This window comes from Pleurodeles waltl, chromosome 8 (assembly GCF_031143425.1).
Source record: "Pleurodeles waltl isolate 20211129_DDA chromosome 8, aPleWal1.hap1.20221129, whole genome shotgun sequence".
In the NCBI taxonomy this organism is placed as follows: Eukaryota; Metazoa; Chordata; class Amphibia; order Caudata; family Salamandridae; genus Pleurodeles; species Pleurodeles waltl.
Window position 1 is genome coordinate 1536737484 of NC_090447.1, and position 26461 is coordinate 1536763944.

At 45.7% G+C, this 26461-nt stretch overlaps 1 protein-coding gene across 1 annotated transcript in view; it reads right to left on the minus strand.

Moving 5' to 3' along the window:
* MAB21L3 (mab-21 like 3) overlaps positions 1–26461 on the minus strand; it is a 126600-nt gene that overhangs the window by 80080 nt on the left and 20059 nt on the right. The window contains exon 3 of the mRNA XM_069202975.1: positions 11713–11853. Within this exon, the coding sequence (XP_069059076.1) occupies positions 11713–11853 (141 nt within the window). The remainder of the gene's footprint in view (positions 1–11712; positions 11854–26461) is intronic.

Below are 26461 nucleotides of genomic sequence, written 5' to 3' on the forward strand. Positions count from 1 at the left end.
GAGAGAGGGTGTTACACTTTTGGAAATAGGTGTGAAGGGCGGGGGAGGAGTAGCCTCCCCCAGCCTCTGGAAATGGAAACCACAGATGGTGCCCTCTTTGCATAAACCAGTCTACACCGGTTCAGGGATTCCCCAGCCCCTGCTCTGGCACGACTGTTTCCTGGTGGTACATGCTCTGAGGGCTGTCTGCCTTCACCCTGCACTGGAAGCCAAGAAGAAATCTCCTGTGGGTCGACGGAATCTTCTCACTGCTGACGCAGGCACCAAACTTCTGCATCACCAGTCCTCTGGGCCCCCTCTCATCTTGACGAGCATGGCCCCTGTTACACAGAAGCTGGATTCAAGTGACCCCGACAGTCCAGTGGTCCTTCTGTCCAAATTTCGTGGAGGTAAGTCCTTGCCTCCCCACGCCAGACAGTAATCCTGTGTACTGGGTGATCTGCAGCTGCTAGGGCTTCTGTACACTTTCACAAGACTTCCTTCATGCATAGCACAGCCCAGGTCCCCAGCATTCCGTCCTGCATTGCCCAACTCGCAGAGTTGACCTCTGACTTCGTGGGACCCTCTTTTGTTGTGCACAGATGACCGCCTGCTCAGATTTCTAGTGCACCTGTTCAGGTGCTTCTGCGGGTGCACCCTGCTTCTGCGTGGGCTCTCCCAGGCACTGGCTCTCCCAGCCACTGTCTCCTCCTCTAAGGGGCAACCTCCTGGTCCTTTCTGGGCCCTGGCAGCATCCAAAGCCTTTAACCACGACTCTTGCAGCTAGCAAGGCTTGTTTGTGGTATTTCTGCGTGGAAACAACTCTGCATCCTCCAGCACGCCATGGGACATCTTCTGACCAAACAAGAAGTTCCTGGCTCCTTCCGTTGTTGCAAAATATTTGGCTTCTTCCACCCGGAGGCAGCCCTTTTGCACCTTCATCCGGGGTTAGTGGGCTCCTTCCCCCCTGGACACTTGCGTGACTCTGGGACTTGGGCCCCTTCCTTTGCAGGTCCAGGAATCCGTCTTCATTGCTTTGCAGTCAGTGGTTGTCTTTGCAGAATCCCCTATCTCGACTTTACTGTTTTTCTGGGGTGGTAGGGTAACTTTACTCCTACTTTTCAGGGTCTTGGGGTGGAGTATCTTGGACACCCTTAGTGTTTTCTTACACTACCAATGACCCTCTACACATTACACTAGGCCTGGGGTCCATTCGTGGTTCGCATTCCACTTTTGGAGTATATGGTTTGTGTTGCCCCTAGGCCTATTGTCTCCTATTGCATTCTATTGTGTTCTACAGTGTTTGCACTACTTTTCTAACTGTCTACTTACCTGGTTTTGGTTTGTGTGTATATTTTGTGTATATTACTTACCTCCTAAGGGAGTATATCCTCTGAGATACTTTTGGCATATTGTCACTAAAATAAAGTACCTTTATTTTTAGTAACTCTGAGTATTGTGTTTTCTTATGATATAGTGCTATATGATATAAGTGGTATAGTAGGAGCTTTGCATGTCTCCTAGTTCAGCCTTGGCTGCTCTGCTATAGCTACCTCTATCAGCCTAACGTGCTAGAACACTACTAATCTACTAATAAGGGATAACTGGACCTGGCACAAGGTGTAAGTACCATCAGGTACCCACTATAAGCCAGGCCAGCCTCCTACACTAAGTAGGGACACAAACCTCCCCCCAACATTAAATACACAAAAAATAGCAAAAGGGCCCCCTGCTCTGCAGCCATATGAAACAGTCATATAATAGTAACTGTTCTTATACAGCCGGTATCAGCCCATTTCAACCAGTATAGAGTAGCAACTGAATGCAGACAGTTTATATCACTGGTAATCAGCTAGTATAGACTAGCAACTGATCTTAGACAACTTATATCCGTGGTAATCAGCTAGTATAGACTAACAACTGATCTTCGACTGCATATAATATCACTATACATCAACTAGTATAGACTAGCAACTGATCCTAGACAATTTATATCACTGGTAATCCACTAGTATAGACTAACAACTAACCTTAGATGGCTTATATCAGTGTATATCACCTGGTGTAGACTAGCAAAAGATTTTAGACGGCTTATATAATTGTATGTCAGCTAGTATAGACTAGCACCTGATCTTAGACAGCTTATATCAGTAGCTCCTCTCACCGCCGCCCGTGCCGCCTCCACTCTGCCGTTTTGTTTCTTATTGTTTTATTTGTTTTATTTTAGCTTACTTTATTTTAGCTTCCTGGGCTTCGTCCATTTTTCCCAAACCCTGCAGCTGCATCCCCACCCTCTTCCCCCCACCTCTTCTCCATCTCCTTTCCCACCGCTGAACCCTGCGGCCCCACTCCCCCAGCCTTCCCATTCACCCAGCCCTCCCTCCACCCAGCTGCCACCACCTCCTAGCGCCCCTCTTATGGCAGCCGTGGTGCGGACGCGTCGTTGGCGCGTCAAAGGCAAGCCCGTCTGCGCCTGGACCGTGCCCAGCACCACTCCCCCTGGCCCGCAAGGCCCCCACACCTCCCCACGCCACTATACTGCCAGTGATCTCCACGCCCTCAATCCAGGACGCCCCTCCACCTGCTTCCTGTCCTCCCCAAAGAACACCAAGGGACGTTTCTCCTGCCAAGTCTGTCGCTTCACCTGTACCCTAAAGCACCACGACAAACCTGCTGACAACCACCTCAGCTGCATCCTACTCAACACCCGCTCCATCCACAAACACGCAATTGAACTGTGGGACCTACTGACCTCAACCTCGCCGGACATCGCCTTCCTAACCGAAACCTGGACACACTCGGCCTCTGAACCCGACATAGCCATAGCCATCCCTGAAGGCTACAAAATCACCAGAAGAGACCGCACCAACAAACCAGGAGGAGGAATCGCCATAGTCTACAAAAGCACCATCAAAGTCTCGAGCAGCACCCATGACACCCTCAACCTCGCCGAGCACCTCCACTTCAGAATCCACATCAACGCAAACACCACCCTCAAAGAAACTCTGATCTATAGACCCCCAGGCCCCTGCTCTCAATTCTGCGAAGCCATCGCCGACATCATCAGTACCAACGCCCTCGACTCCACAGAGTACATCCTCCTCGGCGATCAGAACTTTCACCTAGAAAACAACAACGACGCAAACACCACCAACCTGCTAGACAACCTCGCCAACCTCGGCCTCAAACAACTCGTAAGCTCACCCACCCACTCCGCAGGCCACACACTCGATCCCGTCTTCTCAGCCAGCAACCACGTCTATATCAGCCACACCATCGAACTCAGCTGGACAGACCACCGCTGCATCCTCTTCTCCTACCAGAAACCAGTCACCCACCACCACCGCACACAACCCCCCGACGCAACTGGAGCAAAATATCAACGGATCAACTGATTTCCACACTCGCCCAGGACCCACCCCCTGAGACCACGGACCCCAACACAGCCGCCACCAACCTGAATCACTGGATAGAGGACTGCGCCAACATCCTCGCACCGCTCAAAAACCCCCCAAACACCCTCCACAGAATCAAGGCAAGCTGGTTCACCCCAGACCTACAGGAATCCAAACGGCTATGCCGCAGAATGGAAAAAACTTGGCACCGTGAACCCACCAACCAACCACATTGCGTTCAAGGATGCCATACGCAAACATCACCAACTGATCCGTACCACCAAAAGGACCCACTTCAAAAACCGCACTGACACCAACGCTCACAACAGTAAAGAGCTCTTCGGCATCATCAAAGAGCTCTCAACTCCCAAGACCTGCTCCAACAAACCCCCGCCATCACAGGAGTTCTGCAACTCACTCGCAACCCACTTCCGTTGAAAGATAGAAGAAATCCACAACAACTTCAACCCCCAGACCCACCAGCTGACTACAAACACCCACAAACCCAACACCCCAAGCAACACCCACCTCCTCCACTCCTGGACCCCCGTCAACAAAGTAGACACCGCCAGCACCATGGCCTCCATCCACTCCGGATCACCATCGAACCCCTTCCCACACCATGTCTTCAATAAAGCAAATATCATCATCGCTCCCCACCTCTGCAACACCATCAACAGTTCCTTCAAGTCAGCCACCTTCCCAGAAAGCTGGAAGCACCCAGAAGTCAGCGCCCTGCTGAAGAAACCCAAGGAAGACCAAGACAACCCTAAGAACAACCGACTGATCTCCCTCCTCCCATTCCCAGCCAAAGTCATCGAAAAGATTGTGGACAGCCAATTATCCCGATTCCTGGAAGACAGCAAGGCACTCAACACCTCCCAATCCGGATTCCGCAAACACCAGAGCACCGAGACCGCACTCATTGCTGCCACAGACGACATCAGGACCATGCTCGACAAAGGAAAAACAGCAGCACTCATCCTCCGAGACCTCTCCGCAGCCTTCGTCACGGTATGTCATCACACTCTCCGCACACGCCTCCATAATGCCGGAATCCGCGATAAAGCACTCGACTGGATGTCATCATTTCTTTCAGGCAGAACCCAGAGAGTCCGCCTTCCACCATTCCTATCAGAAGCCTCCAGAATCATTTGTGGCGTCCCCCAATGCTCGTCACTCAGCCCCATGCTCTTCAACGTGTACATGGCCCCACTCGCCAACATCGCACGAACACACCACATCAACATAATTTCCTATGCAGACGACACTCAGCTAATCCTCTCCCTCACGAAAGACCCTACAGCTGCAAAAAACAACCTCCACAATGGACTTCAAGCCATCGCCAGCTGGATGGAATCAAGCCGCCTCAAATTAAACACAGACAAGACAGAGATCCTCATCTTCGGAGCCAACCCCTCAGCATGGAACGACTCCTGGTGACCCACCTCCCTAGGATCTGCACCATCTCCCACCACCCATGCACGTAACCTGGGATTCATCTTGGATTCCACACTCAGCATGACTCAGCAGGTCAACGCCATCTCCTCTTCTTGCTACAACACCCTCCGCATGCTCCGCAAAATCTTCAAGTGGATTCCCGTCGAAACCAGGAAAACTGTCACCCACGCCCTGGTCAGCAGCCGACTGGACTACGGAAACGCCTTATATGTAGGAACAACAACCAAACTCCAAACAAAGCTGCAAAGAATCCAGAACGCATCCGCCCGACTCATTCTTGACGTCCCACGCCGCAAACACAACAGCCCCCACCTCAGAGACTTACACTGGCTACCAATACCAAAGAGGACCACCTTCAAACTCCTCATCCACGCACACAAGGCCCTCCAAAACACAGGTCCAGCTTACCTCAACGACAGACTCACCTTCCACACCCCCACCCGCAACCTCCGCTCCACCACCCTCGCCCTCGCCTCCGTTCCCCGCATCAGCCGCACCACCGCCGGAGGAAGATTCTTCTCCCACCTGGCCGCCAAGACCTGGAACTTCCTACCGCTCCACCTTCGCCAGACCCAATACCTCTTGACATTCAGGAAAAGCCTAAAGACATGGCTTTACGACCAGTAGCTTCCCCTCCCAGCGCCTTGGGACCCTAACGGGTGATTAGTGCGCTTTATAAATCCTGTGATTGATTGATTGATTGATGTCAGCTATTATAGACTAGCAACTGATCTTAGATAGCTGATATCAGTGCATTTCAACCAGTATAGACACGCAACTGATCTTAGACAGCTTACACCACTGTACATCAGCTAATATATACTAGCAACTGAACTTAGACAGCTTAAATCAGTGGTAATCAGATAATAACAGGGGATGACCAAAGAAGGGGAGTGTATGGCGCTGCTTGTCAAGAATCGTTGTGTATCAATTAGTTCTGGTGGTGCACTTAAAAGGAGGTCATCCTAAACTCCTTACATTCAGTGATAAGTCACTGATAAAATTTTTGTTTTATATAAGGCACACACCCAATATTAAGTCCATTTTGAATCAATGTTCAAATCTTTATTCTCCAAATCTAAGAAACAAATATTCATATCTTCAGTTCCTCAATTTTCCAGCTGTTTGTTGTCAAAAGCCATAAGAACTCACCAACACGTGTTTCGTCAGGGGTGTACCCCAAGACTTCATCAGGGCTGTAATGATATGTATATGGCATGTTGTCTAAACAGTATTTTTAGACTCAAAGATATTTCATAACAAAATAATTTTATACATTTCTCTCAAAGAGTGGGATCATCCTGTGTAAACGTTAAGTGCCTATTATCATAATAAGTGAAAATAAAGTGAGTGTAGTTGTTTACATTCACATTCTAACCATAAACACCTCAGTAAATTGTAAATCCCGATATCAGTAAATAGTGTAAACAACGTAATAGGCAACACGTGTTTTGCCTAAAATAGTAACCGACAGCTTAGTTAACCAATTTCTATGCATGATCCTCCTGCCACAAACAGTTATTTCTGCATTGTGCCTTTCGCCGCACGCAGGAGGAACATGCATAGAAATTGGTTAACTAATCTGTCGGTTACTATTTTAGGCAAAACACGTGTTGCCTATTACGTTGTGTACACTCTTTACTGATATCGGGATTTACAATTTACCGAGGTGTTTATGGTTAGAATGTGAATGTAAACAACTACGGACATCAGTTATACCTTTTTGCCAATATTTACATGGTGGGACTTTGTTCAAATGATGGTAGAATCTCTAATTGAATATTATTGTGATAAGTGGGTTCATGTAGTGATAGTAGAATTAGGTATCTACTCTGTACCTTCAATTGTTACATTAATTTTTACAATACTTGTATGTTATTTTCTTTATTGGTCTCATCACAGGAGCCAATACTAGTTATAATTCATTCATGAGGAAGCTTTCACAATCTAAACTATGAACAAACAGGTTCCATCTGTTAGGTGGAGGGTCCGCTCCTATTCTTACTTTGACTTTGTTATTCATTGTAGTTTTACTGCTAGCGCTCCCTACCATTTTCTCTACAACTAATCAAGGGCATGGTTACAAACATGTATGCTTGCACATTGGTGGCTGTGATTTGAATTGATATTTCCGTAATGCAACATTTTTTGTGCATGATTTTTCTTTTTTCACATAATTAGATCACCGCTAATGAGTAATTCATAATAATGTTGGATTATCAAGTATCTTATACGTGATTGTTCTTCTCCTATTTTGTTACACATGTGCATGGTCTCTAATTACCGCAAATAATTAATTGTATATAACAGTCAGAATGAAAAACTCACTTTATTTTCACTTATCATGATAATAGGCACTTAACATTTACACAGGATGATCCCACTCTTTGAGAGAAATGTTTAAAATTATTTTGTTATGAAATATCTTTGAGTGTAAAAATACTGTTTAGACAACATGCCATATACATATCATTACAGCCCTGATGAAGTCTTGGGGTACACCCCGGACGAAACACGACCACGACACGGTGAGTTCTTATGGCTTTTGACAACAAACAGCTGGAAAATTGAAGAACTGAAGATATGAATATTCGTTTCTGAAATTTGGAGAATAAAGGTTTGAACATTGATTCAAAATGGACTTAATATTGGATGTGTGCCTTATATAAAACAGTGGTAATCAGCTAGGCTAGTATAGACTAGTAATTGATATTGAATGATTGATATTGGAATTGATATTAGACAGCTTATATCACTGGTAATCAGCTAGTATAGACTAGCAACTGATTTTAGACAATTTAAATCAGTGCTAATCAGGTAGTATAGACTAATAACTGATCTTAGATGGCTTATATCATTCTATGCCAGCTAGTATAGACTAGCAACTGATCTTAGACAGCTTATATCAGTGTATATCAGCTAGTATAGACTAGCAACTGGGTTTAGACAGCTTATATCAGTGGTAATCAGCTAGTTGAGACTAATAACTGAATTTAGATAGGTTATCTCAGTGTATATCAACTAGTGTGGACCAGCAACAGATCTTAGACAGCTTATATTAGTGGATATCAGCTAGAATAGACTAGCAACTGATCTTAGCTTATATCGGTGGTAATCAACTAGCATGGAATAGCAACTGATCTTAGACGGCTTACATCACTGTATATCAGCTAGCACAGACTAACAACTGGTCTTAGATGGCTTATATAACTGTACACCAACTAGTACAGACTAGCAACTGATCTTAAATGGCTTATATCAGTGTAAATCAGCTAGTGGAGGCTAGCAACTGATCATAGATTTCTTATATCAGTGTATATCAGCTAGTACAGACCAGCACTGATCTTAGATGGCTTATTTCAGTGTATATCAGTTAGTGTAGACCAGGAACTGATCTTAGACAGCTTATATCAGTGTATATCAGCTAGTGTAGACCAGCAAAAGATCTTAGCTGGTTTATATCATTGTATGCCAGCTAATGTAGAATAGCAACTGATCTTAGACAGCTTATATCAGTGCATCTCAAACAGTATAGACTAGAAACTGATCTTAGATGACTTATATCACTGTATATCAGCTAGTACAGACCAGCAACTGATCTTAGATGGCTTATTTCAGTGTATATCAGCTAGTGTAGGCCAGCAAAATATCTTAGACAATGTATATCTATATATCAGCTAGTGTAGACTAGCAACTGATCTTAGACAGCTTATATCAGTGATAATCAGCTAGTATGGACTAACAACTGACCTTCAATGGCTTATATCAGTAAATAGCAGCTAGTGTGTACTTGCAACTGATCTTAGATAGCTCATATCACCGTATATCAGCTACTATAGACTAGCAACTGATCTTAGACGGCTTATATCAGTGTATATCACCTAATACAGACCAGCAACTGATCTTAGATGGCTTATTTCAGTGTATATCAGCTAGTGTAGGCCAGCAAAATATCTTAGACAGCTTATATCTGTATATCAGCTAGTGTAGACTAGAAACTGATCTTAGACAGCTTATATCAGTGATAATCAGCTAGTATGGACTAACATCTGATCTTCAATGGCTTATATCAGTGTATATCAGCTAGTGGAGACTAGCAACTGATCTTAGATAGCTCATATCACCGTATATCAGCTACCATAGACTAGGAACTGGTCTTAGACGGCTTTTATATCAGCTAGTGGAGGCTAGCAACTGATCTTAGATGGCTTATATCAATGTATATTAGCTAGCACAGACCAGCAACTGATCTTTGATGGCTTATTTCAGTGTATATCAGCTAGTATATACTAGCAACAGATCTTAGATGGCTTATATCAATGTATATCAGCTAGTGTAGACCAGCAACTGATCTTAGACCGCTTATATCAGTGTATATCAGCTAGTGTAGAACAGCAACTGATCTTAGACCGCTTATATCAGTGTATAACAGCTAGTGTAGACCAGCAACTGATGTTCGATGGCTCATATCAGTGTATATAAGTAGGCGTAGACTAACAATTGATCTTAGACAGCCTATATCAGTGTATATCAGCTAGTATAGACTAACCACTGACTCTAGACAGCTTATGTGACTGCATATCAGCTAGCATAAACTAGCAACTGATCTTAGATGGCTTATATCATTGTATATCAGATATTATAGACTTGCAACTGATCTTAGACAACTTATATCAGTGTATATCATCAGCTAGTACAGACTAACAACTGATTCTAAACAGCTTATATCAGTGTATATCAGCTAGTACAGAATAACAGCTGATTCTAGACAGCTTTAACCAGTGTATATCAGCTAGTGTAGACCAGCAACTGATTTTAGTATCAGTGTATATCAGCTAGTATTGACAAGCAACTGATCATACACAGCGTATATCAGCTACTATAGACTAGAAACTGATATTAGGCATCTTATAACAGTGTGTATCAGCTAGTATAGACCAACAGGTTATTCTAGACCGCTTATATCAGTGTATATCAGCTAGTATAGACTAACAACGCACCTTAGATGGCCTAAATCAGTGTTTATCAGCTAGTACAGACCAGCAATTGATCTAAGACGGCTTACATCAGTGTATATCAGTTAGTATAGACTAACAACTGACCTTGGTCAGCCTATATCAGTTTATGTCAGCTACTATAGACTAGCAACTGATCTTAGACAGCCTATATCAGTGTATATCAGCTAGTAGAGACCCGTAACTGATCTCAGATGGCTTATATCAGTGTATGTCAGCTACTATAGACTAGCAACTGATCTTAGACAGCCTATATCAGTGCATACCAGCTAGGTAAATGATTTGATTTTAGACAGCTTATATCAGTGTACATCAGCTAGGGTAGACTAGGCACTGATTTTAACCAGCTTATATCAGTGTACATGAGGTAGTATAAACCAACAACTGATCTTAGGCGGCTTATATCAGCTAGTATAGACCAATAACTGATCTTAGCCGAATTATATCAGTGAATATCAGCCAGTATAGACTTGCAACTCATTTTAGACAGTTGATATCAGTTAAAATCAGTTGCTAGTTTATGCAATATAACATTTCAACACATTTTAGACTGTTTATGCACTATGAAATCATGTATGAATGTTTATATGTGAATATCTGTAGTAAGCAATTGTTAATCTTCAATGGACTGATGAATGTTGTGGATACCAGTTTGTGGTGTCTCTGGCTAACTGTATTATAATCATTGAGACCTCCTCGACCGCAGAAGTGAAGCTCGGGGTCTCTCTAACTCGCTCCTCATCGCTTCCCCTTTTTCCCGCTTCTGCCACTGGCTCGCCAGCTCTAGCACATGTGGTCGGGGGTCAGGGTAGGACATGGTCAGGTAAGTGGAGCTGGGATAGGATTGGGGTAGTTTTTAGGGGTTAAGGGTGGTTGGTCTATTTTATTTTAAGGGGTGGGGTGGAGGGTCGGGGTAGTTTTGTTTTTAGGGTGGGGGGTCGGGTACTATGGTTTTTAGGACAGGTGGGTCGGGGTAATTTTGTTTTAGGGGCAGGGGGTTGGGATAATTTTGTATTAAGGGCGGGTGTGTTTTTAGGAGCGGGGTGGTGGGGTCAGGGTAATTTTGTATTTAGGGCAGGTGGGGGGGTCAGGTTTTTAGGGGCGGGGTGGGGGGGCTGGGGTCATTTTATTTTTAGGGGCGGGATAGTTTAATTTTTGGGGGTGGGGTTGGTTGTTTTTAGGGCGGGTAGGGAGTTGGGGTAGGTTTTAGGGCATGGGGGTAGTTTTTAGGGGCAGGTGGGGGGATCGGGGTAGTTGTGTTTAGGGTAAGTGGTGGGGTTGAGTATTTGTGTTTATAGGGCGGGCGGGGTGGCATGAGAAAACCACGCATGCCGTTCCACACATGCCTTAAATCGTTGTAAAGGCATGCGTGGTAATGGCAACAGCGTTGTTCAGGCATGCATGGTTGGCGCATGCATTGTTCCATCACACATCCCACTCTTTCATGGCCTTCATATACATCTGGCCCTTGGGGACACCACTAAAGAGCCACTATGTATCAGCACATTTATGGGGTGCAATGATCCCCTTATCCGATCTGAGCTAGTTCTGGCCAGCAGTTCACGGCGGCCTCCGGCAGAAGGGGCAGCCCACCCGAAGACGGGGAGCATGAGTCTGGCACTGGAGACGGATGGGTGAATCCGAGTAGGTTTGGACAGACTGCCCAGCCATTCACCTCTGTGCTCCTGGATAACCCATTGGGTGATTAGCCATGCTTTATAAATCCTGATTGATTGATTGCTCTGGTAGGTGAGGCTTCAGGGAGATCCAATAGGAGGCCACCCAAAGAACCAGATCTGGACGAGGGAAGCTGTCTAGATCCAAGCTTCGGATGCTCCGCTTTCCTGTGCCTCTGCCCCTACCTTGATATTGTCGTTGTGGATTCCGGAGTTGGAGATGGATTGGAAGCGGGAATCTTTTACACTGATCTCCATGGTCAGCTGCTGGATAATCTTCTGCACCTCCTCCACCATCTTGGAAACCACCCGCTGTCTTAAATCAACCTGCGGACAGAAGAAGTAGATGTCAGCGACAGGTGATGAACCAACTGGAGCTGCTGGGTGTCAGGGAGGAGTCTAGAAGGATTCACTAGAAGCCGTGAGAGGAGTGAAGGTGACCTCACTGCCACATGTGTGGAAGAGAGTGATTAACCACAGAAGACATGATGGTCATTGTCCAGAGATGAAGCAACATAAAGCGAGGTCACTGCCCAGATGTATGATGAGAGACACTGCCAAGCATACAAGGAGAGGAGGAGAGAAGCATGGCTGAACTATGGCGAAAGAGGAGGGAGAGACTTTGTATAGCTCTGAGATGCAATAATCTGTGGGGAGAGGAGAGGCCCTGTGCCCTGTGTGCAGACACTCCAGAACTAATGCTAAACTAAACAAGGAGCACACAAGGCTATTAAACTTGTAATATACTCCTGGCTCCTGGATGTTGTTGACAAAACACAAGGTCTCATGAGCAACTAACACAAGGGGAATAATCTCAACCCTCACAGCCAGCCAGAGCTGGTCCCTCACCCCTTTCACTACTTCAAAGCTGCAACCACCAACCATTGCCTTGCACACTTCCAGTCCTGTCGAAAGGAAGGGGAAGAAAAGGTCTACGGATGGAGGTCCAGGTAGCTGTAGCTAAGGGCACAGATGGGACCACAGAGATGCAGTTCTGCAATTCCAGGATCCCTTAGGTACCAGTGACAAAGTTTGTTAGAGAGCACCACAATATTTGAGAAATAAAGATGACCACATCCCTGCCCATAGAGGGTGGAGTGTTCATCAGTGCTAAGGGTAGAGTAGGCTGACTGGAACATAACACTAAGGACAGCCACTCTTCCATCCAAAATGCCCTCATTGGCAATTTAAAGGGTTCAACGAAGAGGTTGGACGCTAAGGGCCGTATTTATACTCTGGTTGCGCCGAATTTGCGTCGTTTTTTTCGACGCAAATTAGACGCTAAACTAACGCCAACTAACGCCATATTTATACTATGGCGTTAGACGCTTCGGGCGCCAAAGTGCCCGGAGTGTGCGTCATTTTTTAGCGTGAACCCCTTCCTTGCGTTAATGATATGCAAGGGAGGCGTTCCCGTCTTAAAAAATGACTCCCAGGCCTTTACGTGGTATTTATACTCCCGGGCAAAAATGACGCCCAGGAGTGGGCGTGGCCAAAAACGGCGCATTTGCGCCGCTTTTTAACGCCTGGGTCAGGCATGGCGTTAAGGGACAAGTGGGCTCAAAATGAGCCCAGAGTGCCCTCCCCTGCCCCCAGGGACCCCCCCTGCCACCCTTGGCCACCCCAGGAGGACACCCAAGGATGGAGGGACCCATCCCATGGACATTAAGGTAAGTTCAGGTAAGTTTTATTTTTTTTATTTTTTGTGGCATAGGGGGGCCTGATTTGTGCCCCCCTACATGCCACTATGCCCAATGACCATGCCCAGGGGACAGAAGTCCCCTGGGCATGGCCATTGGGCAAGGGGGCATGACTCCTATCTTTACAATGATAGGAGTCATGTTGATGGGGGATGGGCGTCGAAAAAAAATGGCGCAAGTCGGGTTACGACGATTTTTTCGACGTAACCTGACTTGCCCCAATTTAAGACGCCCATACGCCATTTTCCCCCTACGCCGGCGCTGTCTGGTGTACGTGGCTTTTTTCCACGCAAACCAGGCAGCGCCGGTCTGCTTGCGCCGGCTAACGCCATTCCATAAATACGGCGCCCGCATGGCGCTTCAGAATGGCGTTAGACGGCGCAAAATTTTTTGACGCTAAACTGCGTTAGCGCAGTTTAGCGTCAAAAAGTATAAATATGGGCCTAAGTATGAAAAATCTAGGGACTGGCTGTCTTGTTTATGACTGTAGTTCATGGGAACAACACAGGTTAATTTGAAGGTCCAGAGAAGCTGAAATGCTTCGATTCCATGAGACAGGCCTGACACGTGGAGGCCAGACAATCTTCCTCAATAGTGGTATCAGGTGCAAAGTAGACCAAAGGACAGTAGAAGTGCTAAAAACCAATGAGCAAATTTGTGATTTAGAAAGGACTATACCCTCAGGAGGGACCTAAGGACCTTGAGAATCAAAGGAGACGCAGACAAAAGAAAAACATTGTAAGGGCAATCTGAACAGAAAAGGAAGAGATAAGCAGACTAAGGGAATGCCAGAAGTAGCGAGCACAGCATCCGATAGAACAACACACATAGGGGCAGATTTATGAAAAGTGGCACTGCACCTGGTACAACGCCACGTTTCTTGCACCCCTTAGCGCCCTCCTAATGCCACCATGTGTGGCGAACCATGGCAGTAGTTAGGGAACTAGTGTCAGAATTTGTTATGCTAGTTCGGCCCTTTGCAGGATTAGCGTAAAAAAAAATTATGCTAATCCTGCAAAGCCCATTGAGGCCCATTGAAAACAATGGTGTGCCTCCTTTAAGCAGGCGTTAAAAGTGCTGAAAAAAAGAATGCAAACCAATTTCTAAGAGTTCTTTGCTCTATTTTGTCTGCCCTCCCTAATTGGGGAAACACCCCCTTTGCATACATTATGCCTGGTGCAGGAATAATGTAGCGCAAAGGGTTACAAAGTGGTGCAATGTAGGAGGCAATTTTGGCCTCATTGGGCCGCATTAGCATAAAAAACATGACACTAATGTGGCACGAGGAGGCGCCAGGGGGTGCTAAATATGCACCATAATCTGAGGTGGCCTAATCAGTAAAAGGGCCATTAACCTGGTCCTGCTGCATGTTGATGTCAACCCCTTGGAAGTCTCAGCCTGTGTCTACTTGCCCTTCTGTTTACCATGGCGGTCATCAATGTCTCCCATTTTAATGGCAGCAACTCAACTCTCTAATAGGATCTCGTTGATGCACGTGTCAACCCTTCGCAGAATCTTGCCATCAAGAAGGCGGAACATCAAAAGATACCATCAAGAAAGGGTGTTTCGTTTGCAGTGCTCCTGTTAAACTCCACATGCATTTTCTTTTCTAGGGATCACTACTTTTAGGATACAACAGCTATTCATTTACTTATAAATGATAAATATAGAATGAATGTTTGTTTAATATCACTTTTCCTTGCAAAGTGATAATCAAGTCTTCTCGAATGTATTCACAGAATGTATTCTCAGATCTGTGTCCTGTTCTAAAACAATTATTTCTGAGTTGTGAAAAGGGCTACATTTCAGGGCAACACTCACACAACATCTCCTTGCTAGGGTTGTCACTAATACAGTGATGGGGTTACTTTTGCTTTAAAGCACATGCTTCATACACTTCTGAAATGTTCTACTGCTGGGTGGAGTTTGATGCTGCAGATACCAATGCTGGAAACTTTACACAAACAGAGCACCTTCACCACCAGCTAGTTATACGCCCTATCATAACCCAGAAGTCCCACTAAGATATCTAGAACATCAAGCATGGTTTGGTGGTCAGTTGCCCTGAGCGCTTCAAAACATTAGAGTGGGTCCCTTATATACTGGCAGGGTGCCTGGCCTGTATTGGCTGGGTATACACCATATCCTTACACAGCAAATATGCTGATTTGAGAAGTAAGACAACTAATAAATCAGGTAATGCTTATTCACAGGCAACGTTGAAAGTACGTCATACAATCAACTGCTACGGCAGCATTTGCTCCAGGTCACAACATATGCACCCCACAGTGCAAGCGATTAGCCCCCAGCAATAGATCCCATTATGGGGTTCCACAGAGGGAGACAAAATTCCATTCTGGATTGCTTGAACAGCTAATCAGGAGTGGTCTTTCCTCACATGACAACCCAGGATAGGGACAAGATTGTAACTATGTGTGTTCTACTTGGGATAGTTCTGCCTGTGAAAGAGCGTACCTCTTGGGAAACAATCTTTGTAAATGCATATACTACTACATATGGCACATCCTCATTAGCACCATTACCAGAGTGTTAGAAATGGGGTCTCTAGTTGGCAGTCGGTTTGCACCCTGTCCAAGTAGGGACCCTCACTCTAGGCAGGATAAGGGAGATACCCACTCAGATAACCCCTGCTCACCCCCTTGGAAGCTTGGCACGAGCAGTCAGGCTTATCTCAGAAGCAATGTATAAAGCATTTGCAGATAACACACAGTAATAAGTGAAAACACTACAAACGGACACCACACCGGTTTTAGAAAAATAGCCAATATTTATCTATATAAAACAAGACCGAATACGATAAAAATCCAACATACAGTGATAAAAATTTGAATTCCTTGAAGTCGATAGCTCCACCTGGGGCTATCACAGCGTTGTGATCAACAAAACCAACAGTTCAGGCCAGCCGCGATGTTGCGGGCCATCTACGGTGTCGGGAAGACCAGCGAACAGTACCTTGGATTTGCAGGGCGTCGTGATCCTCGCGCTGAGCTCCAGAGAGTGGCATCGCTGACGTCGCGGTGTCAGTTCCGGAGTCGGTGCAGGAGTTGTCGGGCCCTTGAGGTCACACGCGTTGCAGATCGAACTCGAGGCTGATGAAGTCAGGTGCCCCGGCGTGGATGGCGTCAGGGCTGCGTTGAGAAGCGGTACGATGCAAAGTGCTGTGCCCACAAGTCCCGGTGCAGGCAGTGGCTTGGTGACGGCGTACAGCAGCGTCGGTGAGACCAGGGCTACGGTGTGAAGCGGGGCGGTGCAACGTGCAGTGTCCACAGGTCACAGTGCAGGCAGCGGCATCGTCATTGCTGAAGGGCTGTCGTCGGTAGGCCCAGGTCTTTGGTGTCCCTGAGACTTCCAACAGGAGGCAAGCTCTACTCCAAGCCCTTGGAGAATTTTCTCAAGCAGGACACAGCAAAGTTCACCCTTTGCACTCTTTTCAGGCAGAAGCAGCAACTGCAGTCCAGCAAAGCAACACAGCAAAGGTACAGTACTCCTCCTCCAGCTGTTCAGCTCTTCACCTGGGCTGAGGTTCCTCTTGATTCAAGAAAGATTCTAAAAGTCTGGGGTTTTGGGTCCACTACTTATAGCCAGTTCTGCCTTTGAGGTTGGCAAACTTCAAAGGAAAGTCTCTCTTGTTTGTGAGATCCTGCCCTGCCCAGACCAGGCCCCAGACACACTCCAGGGGGTTGGAGACAGCATTGTGTGAGGGCAGGCACAGTCCTTTCAGGTGAGAGTGACCACTCCTCCCCTGCCCTCCAGCGCAGATGGCTCATCAGGATATGCAGGTTACACCTCAGCTCCCTTTTGTGTCACTGTCTAGAGAGGTGCAAAACAGTCCAACTGTCAAACTGACCCCGACAGACAATCCACAAACAGGCAGAGTCACAGAATGGTATAAGCAAGAAAATGCCTAGTTTCTAAAAGTGGTATTTTCAAACAGACAATTTAAAAAACAACTTCACTAAAAGGTGTATTTTTAAATTGTGAATTCAGAGACCCTAAACTCCACATTTGTATCTACTCTCAAAGGGAATCTCCGCTTTAAGGATATTTAAAGGCAGTCCCCATGTTATCCTATGAGAGAGATAGGCCTTGCACAGTGAAAACCGAATTTGGCAGTATTTCACTGTTAGGACATATAAAACACACTAGTATATGTCCTACCTTAAACATATACTGCACCCTGCTCCTGGGCTACCTAGGGCCTACCTTAGGGGTGCCTGACATGTAGTAAAAGGGAAGGTTGAGGCCTGGCAAGTGGGTACACTTGCCAAGTTGAATTGGCAGTTTAAAACTACACACACAGACACTGTAGTGGCAGGTCTGAGCCATGTTTACAGGGCTACTAATGTGGGTGGCACAACCAGTGCTGCAGGCCCACTAGTAGCATTTGATTCACAGGCCCTGGGCACCTCTAGTGCACTTTACTAGTAAATCAAATATGCCAACAGTACAATTTCTATAGGGAGCACTTGGACTTTAGCACTGAGTAGCAGTGGTAAAGTGCGCAGAGACAATAAACCAGCAAAACAGACCTGAAAAAATAGGAGGAAGAAGGCAAAAGGTTTGGGGATAACCCTGCAAAAAGGGCCATTTCCAACACAGAGGTGTTAAAGCAGAGACAGAATGAGCCTGAGCTGACTCTAGACTCAGGGATGAATTTAGTGGGTCATTTTGAAGTAGTCTTAACGATAGCTCTGATTAACATTTGCAGAGAAGCTGCAGCTCAGGGAGGAGGCTAGCGGCTGGCAGAGGTTGCCCTTCAAGATCATGAACAGGAACTTCCAAACATTATTTCAGAAGTCTTCACCTCTGAGGGCTGTTATACTTTATGTTCATGGGCTAAAAAAAATCCATCTCAAAACAAAGAATGAGGGTTCCAGAAAGCAGAAGGCTGCTAAGAGACTAAAAAGAAGCTGAAAGTAAAACAAAAAACAAGGGTGTGATCTCCTTCAATGCAGGAACCCAGTAAGGGTGGCTAGAATTTGGGAGGCTGAGATAAAATAAAAAAAGTCAGATCACCATCAAAATTCTGACAGCCGTTCTCCATGTCTTGCAGGAATCTGGGGACAGTAAAAGGGCAGAAAGGACTGGGCAGAATGAATAACGCAGAAAAGATGAGTACATCAAGGGAAAAGTGAGTCAGGACGTGACGCTGAAGATAGTGTAGAGAAGGACGAGTAAAGGTTGGACTCAAAGACTCACTTTAAGAAAAAGAAAGTGGCTGGTCTATCAAAAAAAGCATGCACTGCAATCTACAGATATTTCAGCGGAACACAATTTGGGCAGTAGCACTTCTAGACAGCGCAGCAGAAGGGACGATAGTTCGCCGGACTCTCAAGGAGCGTCTGGTGGCGACTTCAACTAAAGAGTACATTCAGGTTGAGACATTGAACGGACATGTAAACCCTCCAGACAGGGTTCATCATGTATAAATATAATTGAGGGTGACATACTGCACAAAACAAAAGCAATGTTCTGGCTTAATTTATCAGACATCATTCTTGCAGCAAATTATTGGCCTTCAGTTTTTGTGAGGGACACTCCTCGAGGTGAGGAGGCTATAATGCAAGTGTTCTCCTTAGTACCTGAAGAAGTCAGGTAAAAATATGTGTGTGAATAGGCTCTTGCATTGTATAGAAACCGAATGGGGTGGGACAAAGAATGTGTTCCACATGTGATTAACTTAAGGAGTGAGTCCCAAGTACAAGCTCAGTCTCATTTGAAGTGAGAAGCTAAGCTACACATATACTTGATTGCCACAATGGTATAAGAATAGCTCCTGGGTTTTGCAGCAGGACTTACTGTTAGACTGTCAGCTCTTGGTGTGGTTTCCCCTGTCTTTTTGTCTTCTGACCTCCTGTTATGATCCTGTGCTGAACTTCATTTTTGCTGGCTTTAGGACTCTGGGCACTTTACCACTGCTGACCAGTGCTACAGTGCAAGTTCTCTCTGTCTAAATTGGGTTGGAGATTGGTTTTCTCCATGACTGGCATATTTGATTTACTAGTAAGTCCCTAGTAAAAGGGCACTAGAGGTGCCTAGGGCCTGTAAATCAAATGCTACTAGTGGGCCTGCAGCACTGATTGTGTCACCCACATAAGTAGCCCTGTTAAAATGTATCAGACATGGGACTGCAGTGTCTGTGTGTGCAGTTGTAAACTGCCAGTTCGACCTGGCAAGTGCACCCACTTGCCAGGCCCAAACCGTCCCTTTTGCTACATGCAAGTCACCCCTAAGGAATGCCCAAGGCAGCCCCATGGGCAGGGTGCAGTGTATTTAAAACGTGGGACATGTAGTAGTGTGTTTTGCATGTCCTGATAGTGAAATACTGCTAAATTTGTTTTTCACTATTGCATGGCCTAGCTCTCCCATAGGGTAATATGGGGATTTCCTTGAAATATCTTTTAAGTGCAGTTTCCCATTTGGAGCAGCTAGAAGTGTAGGTTTGGGTTCTCTGAACTCACAATTTAAAAATACATCTTATTGTGAAGATGGTTTTTAGATTGAAGTTTGAAAACGCCATTTTTAGAAAGTAGGCATTTTCTTGCTTGACCATTCTGTGCCTCTGTCTGGCTATGGAATTCACATCTGGATCAGGCTGACATTTGGGTTGTTTGTGAATTCACTCTAGAGAGTCACACAAAGGGGGATGAGCTGTGTCTCCTGTATATCCTGATGGGTCCTCCTGGGCTAGAGTGGAGGGAGGAACTGACACTTGCACCTTAATAGGGGTATGCCTGTCCTTACACAATAGTATTCAACCCCCTGGAGTGCGTCTGGGGCCAGGACCGGGAGAGGCAGGGCTGTGTGCACTACAAAGACTTTCCTTTGAAGTTTACCTATTTCAAAGGCAGAAATGCGTATAAGTATTGGACTGCTGAACCCACAACCTCAGAGCATTTTGGACTGAGGCCGTTCTGCCAGGGAGAACAGCTGGATGCTTGAGGAGGACCTGCCATTCTGCCTGTTGCTTTGCTGTGCTGGCCTGCTGCTGCTACGTCTGCCCTGGGAGTGAAAGGACTGGACGTTGCTTTCTACATCCTGTTTTCCAAGGTTCTCCAAGGGCTTGAACTGACCTTGTCTCCTGTTGTGAATTCTTAGGGGCATCAAAGACTTCATCTGCGAAAGCCTGGGCTCTTCTGCTGAGAGCCCTGACTTGCCAAGTGGCGCCAAATCCAGTCACTGTGCCCTTGGAAGTGGAAGCTGGTGACCCAAAGAAAAATCTGCAGTTTTTGTGGCAGTTGCTGCAGAAAAATCGATGCATCGCCTGCTTCAGCACGGATCCATCATTGCTGCGCATCTGGATTTTCCATCCATCGTCTCTGGGCATCAAAGCTTCAACATCAGCGCAAGCAACCGAGGCTGCACAGCAGGAAATCGATGCATCGTCAACTCAACGCACTGCCTCACTTGCGAGTAAGGAACTGATGCATCATTTGCTTTTTTGATGCATCACCACTCCTATGGCTTTATTTTGATGCATACACGGTACTTTGTGCTAAAACAGCACATCCATTGAGTCCTGCAGAGTAAGACTTTTAACTTTTAAAATGTATATCTTTTCTTGTGAATGTTGGATTTTTGTCATTTAGGTCCTGTTTAACTTAGATAAATATTGGCTGTTTTTCTAAACTGGTGTGGAGTACTGTGGAGTACTTTTGTTGTGTTTTCACTGTGTTTGGAGTTACAAATACTTTACACATTGCCTCTAAGATAAGCCTGACTGCTTGTGCAAAGCTACCAAGGGGGTGAGCAGGGGTTATTTTAGGTATGTGACTCCCTTACCCTGAGTAGAGTGATGGTCCCAACTTGGACAGGGTGTAAACTGGCTGCCAACCAGAGACCCCAGTTCTAACAACTACAAAAACATCTTACAAGAGGATCTAAAGGCGCTGTCATACAATGATGATACACAAATTACAGGTAATGACTCGACTAAACACCTGGCTAGGGTTGACAAAATAGTGACACTTTTGGCCCAACATGGGACTAAAATCAATTTTAGGAAATACAGAATTGCATATGTTAATGTGATTTGTCTGTGATGTGAGCTATCCAGGGAGGGTTAAGGCTTTAGATCTGACATCCTTGAGTGTGCTGCCGTAGAACTCATGAACACAATGCTCCAAGCCCTAATGGGGCTTCCTAACAAATTAGGCAAAGCAAGTTAGGTCCTAGTATAATGTAGTGGCTCATGTTTTCTGATAAACATCAGAAAAAAGCACACAGCTATCGTACATGGACTGCAAACGGAGATGTTAAGGATTAAACATTTAGAGGAATGGCACAACAGAACTAACCTAGTAATCAGGGTTGTTGCCAGCACTTAGGGCTACACGTACCCAGTGTACAATGCAGGACGGGCAACTCCAATAGCTTTCAGATCTCACTTCTATTCTTCTGCCAAGAAATACTTTACTCCTGCTTAGAAAATTCTCACCTCCGTACACACACCTATACTAAAAGAGCGGCCGGTGCAGGGAAAACAAATCACCATAGTTTCTCCCATACTACTCTAAAAGCAGCAACAAAGCTAGTATTACTAGTGACTCTATTCTACACCTCTGTTTGGTACAGTTTTTTTTTTAATGACAAAGTTTGAAGATGTCCATACATTTCTCATGCAATAATTTTTTCGATACACACAAAATATTCACAAACCCTGAATGATCTACCCAAGCACGAGTATGTGTGTGTGTTTTCCATGGATAGTTCTGCACAGTCAGTGGTTGGCACTAAACAGAAATACCCTGTGACTTCAAGGCACCACAGAAACAAAAGATTCTACTGTGCACAGAAATACATGCACTGTTAGGTGCACAATAGAAGGCAGTTCTTGGATTGTGTTGGATTCAGCACACTGTGTCCAAGGACACAATGCACTAGTGGCTGAACTAATTCAGAGATTCAAAGGGAGTGAACAAAAAGGAAGCAACTCTGGGGAAAGGTAGCTTTTCCCAGAACAAACTCCCTTTAGCCATTGTTCGCATATCATAGCGCATAGAAGTGCAGACATTGATGCTAAAGAAAACTGCGCAGCAGACGTGGCTCCAAAAGCAGTGGTGCGGACCTTTAAAGTGGCTCCTGGAACTCGGTCTCAACCTAAGATTGGTGGGGATCAATGTGACAGCAATAATACTGGTTGCAACACTTACCAAAGCTTAGAAAACAATAGGTACAGCATCCATAGTCTGCTTGAGCCCTGGCTGCTGGGGTGTTGGATGCAGGACTGAGCTGGCTGCATAACCTGTTCAGAGAGCACCAAATCATTTGCACCATATAAATGACCCCGAGCAATGTTAAGTGTTTACACTCCTTATGAATTACTCTTTGGAGTACCCATGTATGTGCCTGATCTTGAGGTCCCTGAAAAGGAAAACACCCACCTCTTTAACACGATTCCCTGTGTGGCAAATTGTTCAATAAACTAGAACTAAATTGTCTAACATGAAGAACTCTGACTGCCACCAACACAGATGAGATTCCTAAAGCTGCTGGTGGGTGTCTCTCCAAAGTATGAGAGCTAGTTCAGGAGAGCATCCTTGGCGAACAAGTATTCAGACTGCCCTACAGACCACGTGTTCCAGTTCTTGGGGCAGAAGGCACTCAGTCATTTTGCTGTTGTTGCCTGATCCAAAGAAAAACAGAAAGGTGTTAGTCGATCACCTCAAAAAGCATTATGTGGCCAGTTCTGTTCTGCAGGCTCCCACTGATAGCAAGGTGCCTCTTGAGTAGATCAGTCAGTATTCTCCCTGTTCTGAAGGAGCTACTCTAAGAAGAGTACAGCCACACTGAACTCCTGCTGTGTGCCCAGTGCTTTGGACACTCATCTGCCTCAGAGGCACATACATGAGTTGCTGCTGGAGAGAAATCTTGGTACTGGCCCAGTCTTCCTTCGGAACTGCCTGCAAAGCTTGTGTCTTTTAGCAGTGGAGCTGGAACAATCCTCGAAGTGGGAGGGTGCTATCAGTTCCATCACTGAAGATGAAGGGATTGTGAAAACTCTAAGCATCACTCAAAGAACCACTGTAGCCGATGAGCCGTACCCATTCGTCAGGAGAGGTAAGGGTGTGGAATGTAGCCGGTGGTGCATTTTGGGACACGCTGTCGCAAAAATATTACCAACGCACCACGTGGTAGCCATTATCATTTATAGACAACACATTTTCCATTGAAATGGCTACTAAATTTGCAACATGCAATTGCACAACTGATAATGTGTGGAAATAGGACTTCAGGGAACAGCTGTGATTTGTGCATCACCAAATGAAGTGTCTTGCATTGTTTTAATCCTCTCACAATGTTTGTTTCCATCACACTTCAGAATTACAAAAGAAATCTCTTCATTTGTGTTTTCCAAACAGTTTATATATTTTGAAATAATTGTACAGGTCAAGTTTTGTTCTGTTAGAAACAAATAACATCATACAGCCTTTCCTTTTACACTCAGCAAGTTGGTTACACGCTTTGTATCATAAAATACTCTCACTTTGCAGTCAGAGAAAGAAAAGTAAACACCAGTCTACATGTTAAAAGAATAAGCAGCAGTTGTCAGAAGACAGAGCCTGACCTTTGACCTCTGTGACAAGGTAAACTTTAAGGGTATCTTTGTTGCTCATTCTGAATGCTGTTGTGGTTATTCTGGGGGAGCTGCAGCACCCCCACATTCCTGCTTCTGGTGCCTATGCTTCTTATCCTCGAAACTGGGGTATTAATTGTTGAGTCGGTTGTTACCATGTGGGCTGGCATCAAGGGACTTTGCCAGTCTGGCTACTGTTCCCAAGTGACAGACAGGGACAAAGAGAAATGGAAGGAGTGGGGCAAATGCAGACAGAGAGGGAAAGTGGAACAAACAGAAATAGGGAGAGATAAACAGATGAAAAACACACAAGCACTGTGAGACCCACAGGCAGGATCTTCGAGCAGGAGCACCCCCCCCCCCTCCAGCGCCTTGAGACCCTTCCTGGTGAGTAGCGCGCTTAACAAATTACTGATTGATTGATTGATTGATAAGATAGTGGCAGACAGGCAAATGGTAATAGAGAGTCAGTGAAGATCAGTTAGGGAACACAGGGGCAACAGAGACCGATGGGGATAAACAGAGATACTTGGACCAACAGGCAGAGACAGACGAACGAGGCAGACACACACAGGCACAATGGCAGGTGCAAACTAGAGGTGGGCCAGCCAACAATTTAACAGCGAAAACCGTGCCAGACCCCAGCCAAGGGTCGGCTCTGGCTCTAAGAGCCTGTGCACGAACCCAGCCCTGAAAATATTTTGCATATAACTCATGCAACAAACATCGCATTAGAATATGATAAGGTGTGTTTAGAATTGCAGAAAGTGTACTACTTTTTTAATTAGCTTTAATTATGACAAGTGAAAGCAAACAAGAGTGGCGACAGAGTTCCATCGAACTGTGCTGCCCATCCCCACGTACAACAAAGCATCTCATACAGAACCATATTCTGCTACAACCCTCACATACGAAGCAGGCGGGTACAATCAATGCACGGCGGCAAATGGCCACAACATTAACAAAGGTATAAACTCCAGGTACATCAGGAGTCAGAACGCCCATAGACAGACTGCAGCACCGAATGGTAGAAGTGTGTGCTCAGGGGACGCCATGCCGTTAGGGCGGAGTCAACGGGGTGTGGAGGGGGCGCCAAATATCTCTGGGACATGAAGAAATAGGTAGACGCTCAGCATACACCGATAACTGCTCAATTCAATCCAACTGACAGACTCAGATGTCCACCGCTCAAATTAACTAACATTTCCCCATACTAATCCACCACTAATCCTTCTGGGTTACGGAGTAGTGTGCTACTCGCCGAAAAGAGCTTCAACACCTCGTCTGGGGTAGTAAGCGCTATATCAATACAATTATAAACAAAATATGAGATCTCCGATTCAGTCTTTGAAGATAGGTGCCCGCCCACATCCACAGCGGCAAGCAATCCATATCTTGGCAAGATGTAAGGCTAGCGCAACATATTTCCTGAAGGAAGCAGATAAATCTTTAATATATCCCAGAACAGCCAAAAGGGAAGCCAGTAATATCCTTTCCTCTGTTGTAAGAGAACAGGCCTCCTGTAGCTGCAACCAGTAAGAGTATACCGGCCAGCATGGCCATGCCAGGTGTGAAACATCTGTGTCATTTAAACCACATCTGTCACACGGTCATCCGGTTAAAGACTGAATCTAGGCAGTTTGATATGGGTATAGTACGCCAACTGAAGGAGCTTATAATGGATAATTCTGAGCCTAGTACTGGCAGATATGCAACCTGTCTGTAAACAGCAGTAGAGTCATTGTTCATCAGAAAGAACAGCTCATAATTTATCCTCCCAACACATACAAGCTTTGCCCTGAGATCCCAGAGCTTCAGCCTGTGCTGAGCAGGAAAGAAGACAAGGGCCATATTTGCTATCATTTTGCGTCATGGTTGCACCCCTGTTGTGACGCATCCATTACGCAAAATGCCAGTAGATATATACAAAGACATGCAAGGGGCTATTTGCGCCACCTTGCCTGGCTATATGAAAAAAATGTAACGTATTGCAGCGGCTGGATTCTGGGAGGCGTCCCATGGGTGGTACATTGGCGCTCCCATGCATCCACCCATGGTTTCACTCATTCCCAGATTTACAAAGGTTTGTCAACCTGGGATTGTGTGAAATTGCGACGCCTCCCAGAGCATGGCGTAACAAGGAGAAAAATATGTTTTTCTCCTCATTATTTCCTCTTTCTATGTGTGCTGCAAACTGCAGCACTCATAGAAAGAAGGAAATATCTTGGGAGATTGTTTTTGTGCAGGAAGGTATTTTCCTTGCAACGCAGGCACCCTTCCACCATGGTGCAAGGGTGCCTGCACATAGTCCAAAAGGCTCCCAAACTTCCTCCCATTGTCAGTACTGAGCCAGGAGTCCCTCTGGCCCATTTCTAGCCCACAGGCACCTGTTTTAGTATCATTTGCCACATTTTGAGTTCAAGGGGACAACGTCACTCCTTCTACCCAGGACTATGGAACTCCGAGTCGAGTAAGATTCCAGGATCTTCTCTTGGATACAGGCAAACAAAAGACAGCTTCCCATACTCCAAAAGGCTCCAAACTCATTCCCAGTGTCAGTTCCGAGTCAGCAGTGCCTCTGGCCCATTTCTAGCCCCCAGCAACTGTTTTAGTGATATTTTTGACATTTGGAGTCTTT